General features: G+C 37.6%; 1 protein-coding gene across 1 annotated transcript in view; it reads left to right on the forward strand.

The window, feature by feature from the left end:
- Positions 1–9,579, forward strand: part of DHX57 (DExH-box helicase 57) — a 94,746-nt gene that overhangs the window by 21,278 nt on the left and 63,889 nt on the right. The window contains 4 exon segments of the mRNA XM_007945079.2: positions 2,064–2,242; positions 3,688–3,809; positions 5,224–5,419; positions 6,309–6,433. Of these exon segments, the coding sequence (XP_007943270.2) occupies positions 2,064–2,242; positions 3,688–3,809; positions 5,224–5,419; positions 6,309–6,433 (622 nt within the window).

A 9,579-nucleotide genomic window follows, 5' to 3' on the forward strand; every position in this document is an offset into this window, starting at 1 on the left:
CAATCTCCCTAATTCTGTCTTCCATTGATTCAGTTCTGCTTCTTTGCCCATTCAATGTGTTATCTATTTCTGACAATTTAGTATTAATCTTCTGGATTACTGTGTGTAGATTTTGTATCATTTCTAATTTTCCATTTATTTTATCATTTGATTCTTGTATTATCTTTTGAAATTGTTCTAGGGGTTTTCTCTGTGTTTTCCTTGATCTGTCTCTCAATTCGTTGAAGATACCTAAATATAATTCTTTCAAATTCCTTATTAGAGAGTTCCAATGCTGCATCTTCCTCAGGGATGTGTTTTGGGTCTGTATTCTGGTCCCTTGTTTCTTCTGCTTTATCTTGCTTCTTTGTGTGGACTGTGATGCTCTATTGTCGCCGAGGCATTGTGATGTTTTTTGTGTTTATATTTAATTGGTGATTGTATGTTGGAGTGACTTGCCTACCATTTTCATTTTCTTTGTTTTGTTTGTGTGTTATCTACACAAGTAGGGTATTGTGCTCCTTTGTTCGCTAGTTGACAGCACTTATACACTCACCACCTGTCTCCTGTTGTCAGCCTCTCATTTGTCCCTGCCAACCTTGGCAAAGAGAGCCTATTCTTAGGTCCCTGGAATCCAAATGAGAATGCTATCACTTTAAAGTCCAAAATGGTTGCCACTTGTAAAGATTGAAAATGGCTGTGCCCTTGGTCACTTTAAATATCCAAATGGCCACTGCTTGTAAACATTCAAAATAGCTACGCCCTCAGTCACATTAAATATCCAAAATGGCTGCCACTTATAAACATTCAAAATGGCTGTGCCCTCAGTCACTTTAAATATTCAAAATGGCTTGTAAACAATCAAAATGGCTGTGCCCTCCAGACAGGGGAAAGTCAACAGCTCAGGTTGTCTCTCTCCTTGCTGTTTCCATTCCTAGTCATAGACCACCAGCACAGTCATCCCTGAAGCCCTTGGTGACCAGGGCTGATCTTTAGGTCAATTCTCAGGTCCCAGTACCACTTGGAAATATTCAGGCTGTTGGTCCCATCAAAGTAGCTGACAGTCTACAGCTTCAACCATCTCCGTACTCACTGTTTTCATTCAGGTTTTTCTTCTAGTTGGTGCCTAATCCACTTCTGTATAGTTCCTTTCAAAGGTCAGAGCTCCAGGATTATCTTTTGTATCCCTGTCCATTGGTTTTTCTTTTCTTTGGTGAAGAGGGTCTGTGTTTCTTGTCTGCCTATTCCTCCATCTTACCAGAAATCAAACTAATTCACATACACTTTTAAAGTGTACAATTCACTGATTTTTAGTATATTCACAGACTTGTGCAACCACACCACTATCTAGTTCTAGAACATTTTCATCACCCCAAAAAGAAACCCCATACCTCTTAGCACTCCTTCCCCATATTCCCCTCCTACCCCTCAACCCCTGGCAACCTCTAATCTACTTTCTGACTCTCTGATTTTGCCTGTTACAGACAGTTCATAGAAATGCAGTCATACAGTATGTGATCTTTTGTGTTTGTCTTCTTTCACTCAGCATAATGTTTTGAAGGTTTATCCAGTTTATAGCATTTATCAGTGTTTCATTCCTTTATTTATTTATTTACTTTTTTTTTTTTTTTTTTGAATTGTGATTTGGGTGAAGAACATTCCCTTTATTGCTAAATAATATTCCATCATATGGATATACCACATTTTGTTTATCCATTCATCAGTTGACGAGCATTTGAGTTGTTTTGTGTCAGAGTTTTAGGGACACTTGCAAATAGTTGAAACTTTGACTTACTTTCTTGAGTGCAAAGAGTTTACTAGATTAACAAAGCATGCCGTTATTTTCACCACTTTATTTTTAATTTATGGTTTAATGTTAACCACTTATATTGGAGTAAAATTTATTTGAAGATGCATTTTAAGTTCTTTAGCAGTAGTATTAAAATGAATGATACTGCTTTAATCAAGCTTTAACTGTTTCTCCATTTTATGATTTTTTTGTTGTTACTTTGTTAGATAGTGACTTTCCTCCTTTGCTAAAGAAAGGGTTCCGTATCGAAATGTTTCCTTTTATCCCCTTCAAGTTGAAAAAGAATCAGAACCTGAGGAGGAGGCAGATGAGGATGAAGGTCCTGCACCAGTTATAGTGGAGAATGAAAGCTATGTGAATCTTAAGAAAAAGATTTCCAAAAGATATGACTGGCAGGCAAAATCGGTACATGCTGAAAATGCTAAAATCTGCAAGCAGTTCCGAATAAAACAGGTAGGGTATGCTGAGAAAATGGCTAGCATTGCCTCCCTAATATATGATTGAAGGGGTTAGGAATTAGGAAGCTTTGGCTACCCTCCCTAGTACACTTTTGGTTCTTTTTCACCCTGAGTGGTCAGAGTTTCTGCATGCCATACAAGCTTGGATGCATGTTCTAAATGGTTTTAGAAAATCTAATGTCTGGTGAATATCAAATACATACATATAGCACACAATCTAAATATTCTCAGAATCATGTATCTTTGATACTATGATAGACAATCTGATATGTGGAAGGGAAACTGTCATTTATGTTAGAAATTCAGTATGCAAAAGGAGGAGGAGGGCCTCTTAACCTATTTCACATGCTCAGAGGATAAATAACTTGTCCAAGGTTTTATAACTGGCAGGTGGCAACACTGGGGTCAAAGCCAGTTTCTTCCGTTCCCATATCCCATGTTGTTTTTATACCAGTCGTATGAAGATTATTTTAAAAGAACCCATAAGTAAACTATTAGGGGAAAGCAGGATATAAGACAAAGACAGTTGCTTAATTGCTTTGGAAATGAGATGCTGTCTAATCTTCCAGTTCTAAAGTTCTGTAATTCTGAAATTTGGCGTAATATAACACTATCACAACTATGGTACAATATCCTTTGAACATGAAAAAGTACATGAAATCTCAGTATAAATATGGCAGAGACAAAAAAATCATGTATTTTTGATCAGTGTGTTTAGAGATAATGAATTTATATGTTAAAGTTATTTGCAAGAAATGACGTTAGTGTAAATTTCTTGTATTATTCAAAAATACCTCTACTGTTTTAATGTACAATGCAGTGTTTATAATATTGACCATTAGATAACAGACTGAGTTATATAGATGTGGTAAATGGCTGGGAAGAACATTTTAGGAAGCACTCTTACTATTATTGATTTGGGTAAAAATCTGTTAATGTACAAAACTGTGCTGTCCTAGCCACATGTGACTATTTAAATCTAATTCGAGTTCAGTAAAATTAAAAATGCAGTTCCTCAGTTGCATTAGCCACATTTTAAGTGCTCAGTAGCCAAATATGGTTAGAGCTTGCTGTATTGGACAGTATGGATACAGTACATTTCATCAGCACAGAAGCTCTAGGGGTGTTGATACAGAAACTCTTGCTAGGAAGACCTGGATGGGTGCTAAGTGAGAGAGGTTTACTTATAAGATTTTAACATTTATTCGGATGTGGGAAAACCACACAGACTCTGTAAATGTATCCTGGCTGATTCTTCTGGCAGCCTTCAGACTAACGTCATCTGTACCCAATCCCAACAAATCTCCACAATCTCTGTCTCTGAACAAGTTTTCAAAGAGAGAACGAAAGGGTGGGTCCAATGGTGGAATTCCAGATTTAGAGCTTTGTAAAGGGTGATTAAAGCAACCTGACAGATGCCCCTCTCTTTGATTTTATTAGGCTTGCAGACAGTTCCAGTCAATTCTACAAGAAAGACAGTCACTCCCTGCTTGGGAAGAGAGAAAAACCATTCTTAAATTGTTGGGCAAGCACCAAGTGCTTGTCATAAGTGGTATGACTGGGTAAGAATGCAATTTATTCATAATGCACCTTTCATTATAAATATACATGCCCTGGTTACCGTAACCAGTTCTACTTTTAAAAAACCAGTAGCTGGTTTTTATTTGAGCTTTTTCCTGTCAAATATTAAACGATATTATACAGATGCTAATATTTTAATTTCTGTAGCCAACAGAGCCACATTATAAAAAGTTAAAAAAAAAAAAAGAAAAGAAAACTTAGAAATCTATCTAAGAATTTATAGACCTTGTACATTGTTGTTAGGTGCTATTGAATCAATTTCAATTCATGATGACCCAGTGTGACAAAATAGAATTGCCCGTAGAGTTTTCTAGGCTGAAATCTTTATGGGAGCAGATCACCAGATTTTTTTTCTCCCCAGGAGCCACTGGGTGAGTTAGATCTCAGCCTTTTGGTTATTGTGCCACAAAGCCTGCTTAGATCTTGTGTAGTTCTGCCTTTGAGGCAAGGGTTCCAGCTAAATACTCTTAACAAGGCCCATGTTCAAATTTCAAAGCTCAATTTCAGGACATTTAACTTGAAAACTTTTCAATTTTCTGAATTTTTTTTATTCACTTAGAATTTTTATCTGTTCTTTTAAGAACAACTTAAGCCACATTATATTTCCTGTTTCACACTCTCCAAACGTTATGCAAACCTGTTTACAGGGACAAATTGCAGGCTTAATTTAGTTTTCATTCAAGGATGGTGGTGTGGTGGTGTTACATGCCTTCGAGGTGGCTTTGACTTTTAGTGATCGGTATACAGTTTAGTAGTTAACATTTGTACCCAGACTCACTGATATAGTAGTAACCATGTATCTCCCTGTTTCTTATCTTTTTAACCACAGTCCATTTATATCCAAATGAGTATACATCAAAGGAAAGTATACAAAGTATTTTAATAATCATAAGCTAATATCCCTATTTCTTTAGAATTCGTATGTAGAGAAGCTTACATTCTTAGAGGCATTCACAGACCTTAGTCGCATGCCTGTTCAATAGTTCCAATTGTACAAGTGATGTTAAACAGTTATGTGATTGTCTTGATAATCTGAATGCAGAGTCCCAGGATTCATCAACTCTAGGTAATTAATGTAGAATAGTTTTAGAAGAATGAGCTCTGATGGCACAGTGGCTAATTGCTCAGCTGCTAACCAAAAGTTCGGCAGTTTGAACCCACAAGCCAATCCGTGGGAGAAAGATATGGCAGTCTGCTGCTATAAAGATTTACAGGCTTGGAAGTCTTTCCTATAGAGTTGCTGAGTTGGAATCAACTCAATGGCAAGGAGTATGGTAGTTTAGAAGATAGGTGAAGCGGAGCAGCTATAACTTTTATCACTTTTCGTTATATATGATCAGTCCCTTCTGTAGCCCTTAAAAACTTATTTTAGGACATTTTTGTTTTGACATACAGATGTGGAAAAACTACACAGATTCCACAATTTATTCTGGATGATTCTTTGAACGGGCCACCTGATAAGGTAGCTAACATCATCTGTACCCAACCCCGACGAATCTCTGCAATCTCTGTTGCTGAACGTGTTGCTAAAGAAAGAGCAGAGAGGGTGGGTCTGACTGTGGGATACCAGATACGGTTGGAAAGCGTCAAGGTTTGTATGCTCTGCTTATTTTCACATAACAGAAATTTACAATTTCCAACTACAGGCATAACTTGGAAATATTGCAAGTTTGGTTCCAGAACACTGCAATAAAGCAAATATTGCAATAAAGAGAGTTACACAAATATTTTGGTTTCCCAATACATGTACTGTATTGTAGTCTATTAAGCGTGCAAAACCATTATGAAAAAGTTTGAAATATTGTGAGAATTCCAAAATGTGACACAGAGACACAAAGTAAGCACATGATGTTGGAAAAATGGTGCCAGTAGACTTGCTCAAATCACAGTTGTCACAAACCCTCAATTTGTGAAAATCACCTTAGCTGCAAAATGCAATGAAACAAGATATGCCTGTATAAGAGTTCTTAGAGTCTGGAGATGCATGAAAAACTTAGGGCATGTGCTTTCAGGTCATTTTAAATCAATGGCTACCTTTACTAGGGCTAAAGTCCTTTTAGAAATATTTTGATTTAAGAGCTCTTATTTGGTTATTCTTAATTTTCATTATAAAGGCCTTTTATTTTTTATTAGTAGAGTGGTCTAATAGGTAGGTGCTGTCTTGTTCTTGAAACATGAGTCTTAATCCGTTTAACTAAATAAAGCAAACAAATTCAGAATTGATCTCATTACTCAGTATTGTTTATATGTATTATAATTTTTAATTCATTTTATGAGAGTCTGAAACTTAAAATTCTAGTATGAAATAGAGAAACTTTCATTGTTATGAAAGCAAGAGTGGTTAGTATGGTTTCATATTAAATGGAACTGTTGTTGTTTTCAGTATTCTTTAATTCTGTCTATTCAAAGTAGCTTGCCAGTAAAGTGTTTCCTTTTTTCAAAAACTTCATGAATGCATTATTTTGCCTTTTACATGTAAGTCCTCAGCCACCAGACTGTTATACTGCACTACAGGAGTGCTGCTGAGAAGGCTAGAAGGAGACACAGTTCTTCAAGGGATTACTCATATCATTGTGGATGAGGTCCATGAGAGAACAGAAGAAAGGTAAAGTCACGTACTTCAAATGAAAACATGGCTGAAAGAATTGTGTCCTGCTTCCAATTCAGCTTTGTAGAGCTAGTTTTGTTGATTTGCCGTCTGGTAGGGTGAGGAAGATGAACTGCTTCCCTAACCCTCAGGTCTGTGACACTATAAGTGCTAGGACAGCACATGTTCACCACTGGAAGAGTGAATATATAATAGAGTGAATCATCTAATTGGCAGTATTTAGTACCCTCTTATGCATTGTGCTGAGATAGCCACTGTACTAGTAGGAATAATAGATGCTGTAGCTGATGGATTGGTTAATACAGTGTTTCTCTCTTTGTTCTTTAAATCCTGACATTCATTCATATATTTATCGGGCCTGTGCTAAGTACCAAGTGCTATATAATTGTGTGGAATACGGTGATAAAAAGGCATATATGATTATCCTTGTTTCCTACAGTCTGGTAGGAAAAACAGATAATGAACAATAATTATAAATTAGAATAAATGCTATGAGAGAATAAGCATAAAAATAAAAACATAAAAAAAAAAAAAAGATGGTCAGAGATCATATCTCTGAAGAGATATTTAAAGTGAGAACCAAAGTGTGAGAAGGAGTCCCATGTGACAAATGGGCAAGGATGATGGCATGCACAAAGACTGTGGTAGGAAAGGGCTGCATGAGTTCAGAAACCAAAGGAAGGCCAGTGCAGGTGCAGAGCAAATGAGGAGAAAAGTGTCTGGTGGAGGAAGAAGCCAGATCTTCCAGGGCCTTATATACCGAGTTTGATAAAGCATTTAGATTTTTTTTTTAATTTATTGTGATTTGGGTGGAAGTTGACAGAGCAAAATCATTTTCCATACAGCAGTTCATACACCTTTTGTCTTATGAATTGACTGCAATTCCCCACAGTGTAACAGCTCTCTTCCAACTCTTCCCTGTGTCCTTCCCACCCATACACTCCCATCCTCTGAGCAGTCTCCCTGTGCAAACACTACCCGTCTGTTCTCCCATGATTGATGGCTCCAAGTAGTGTATCTACCTGATATAAATGTTCACCCCATATGCCTGCCTATTGTTTGGCTGGAAGTCACAGGAGTGAGTTTAATTCTGTACCCGAAGGGTAGCTAGGGGCCTGTTTTTGTTACCTAGTTCCACTCTGACAGGAATATACCACGAATGAGATAGCTTGAACAAACAGGAGTTTATTCTCTTACAATTTTGGAGGCTAGGAGTCCGAGTTCAAAGGGCCAGCTTCTAGGGGCTAAGTGAAAGCCCCTCGAACTTGGGCTTCAGCTCTGCCTCTTGCTCCCAGCCCACAGAAGCTAGAGGCATCTCTTCACTCAGGCAGCTACTGGCTGCTGAGGCTGGCAAACTCAGGGTCAACAAGTAAAACAGCACAGTCCCGATGTTACCAAACCACATGGCAGGCCATTAATTGAAGTCCATTGAAAGTCCCAAGATCAGGAAAGTCCCAAGATTGACAGAACATGGCAGGCTACTGAATGAAGAAGACTCAGCTGCATGCAGGGTGCAAGTGTGCCAAAAACCTGGAGACCTTCCTCAAAGCTGCCACTTATATACTGGAAGCAGACCACATCCCTAAAGCAGCTACTCAGCTGCTCCAGTAGATTTTACCATGGAATTAATTGCCAGTCTCACTATGGAGAATAACTACATCCAGCTGCCCAGCCGCTCATCCATGCCTAGCCAAGTTGACACAAAAACATAACCACCATACTGCATATAAAAACAATTTTGAAAGAAAGAGTAATTCAGTTTTTGATAAATTATTCTAAGGCAAGAATTAGCGATATGAACAAGGGTTTGTGTACAGGAAAGTCAGTTACCTTTATTTTATTTGTTGCTCTGTTTTTATCCCTGGGTGGCTGGACTGCTAGCTGAAAGGTCAGTGGTTTAAACCCACCCAGAGATACCTCAAAAGACAGGCCAGGCGATCTGCTTCTGAAAGGTCACAGCCTTGACAACCCTACAGAGCAATTTTGCTCTACACATCAGGTCACCAGCAATTAACAACAACTGAACAAATTTCAGTAGCTCCCCAATTTCCCACACTCTGTGGACTTTCAGAACTCACATTATCTGACCTCAGCTTACATTTGACTTCCTTTCTTATTTAATTCTCCCACTTACATAAAGCTTAGCACCATCAGATTACTGGCTTTTTCTCAAATGTGCGATACCATTATTGACTGTATATCTTTATTCCTTTTCCTCTCTTCCTTATCTACTCATTCTTCAACACTCAGCTCCAATGCTCCATGAAAATTTCCCTTTTTTATTCTAATAGAAATTAATCACTTCTTTATCAGAAGGCTTAGGGCACTTATTTACTTTAGATACTTCCATAGCTGGGTTGGTTTCTGGGTTATATCATCATGTGTGTTAATAGTCAGTTGTTGTTGGCTGTTGTTTTTCTGTCCAAAGGGCTCCTTTTAGCATCTCTTGTAAGGTTGGTCTGGTTTTAACAAATTCCCTTAATTTCTGCTTATCTGGAAATGTACTGATTTCACCATCATATTTGATGGACAGTTTTGCTGGGTACATAATTCTTGGTTAGAAATTTTTCTCTTTCATGGTTTTATATATACCATCCCATTGTCTTCTTGCCTGCATGGTTTCTGCTGAGAAATCTGAGCTTAGTCTTATTGGTTGCCCCTTGTAGGTAATTGTTTTTCATGTGCTGCTCTCATGATTCTTTCTTTGTCTTTAGTTTTGGTAAGTTGGATGATGATATGTCTGAGTGATTTTCTTTTGGGGTCTATCATGTTTGGGGTTCACTGGACTTCCTGAATGGATATATTCTCATCTTTCATCATACCAGGAAAATTCTCTTCCAATAAATCTTCAACAATTTTCTCTGTGGTTTCATTGGTCTCTTCCTGTTCTGGAATTCTGATTACACATAGGATATTCCTTTTGATGGTATCCCACATGAACCTTAGGCTTTTCTTCATTTTGTTTTGATCTTTTTTCTGATTTATCCCTTTCCAAAGAAGTGTTCAGGTATTTGCCTTCAATCTCATTAATTCTGTCTTCCATTGATTCAGTTCTGCTCCTTGGCCCATTCAATGCCTTATCTATTTCTGAAAATTTAGTTTTAATCTTCTGGATTTGTGTCTGTAGATTTTGTATCATTTCT

Source organism: Orycteropus afer, unplaced genomic scaffold (assembly GCF_000298275.1).
Source record: "Orycteropus afer afer isolate SDZICR_OR568_19922 unplaced genomic scaffold, OryAfe1.0 scaffold00131, whole genome shotgun sequence".
NCBI lineage: Eukaryota > Metazoa > Chordata > Mammalia > Tubulidentata > Orycteropodidae > Orycteropus > Orycteropus afer.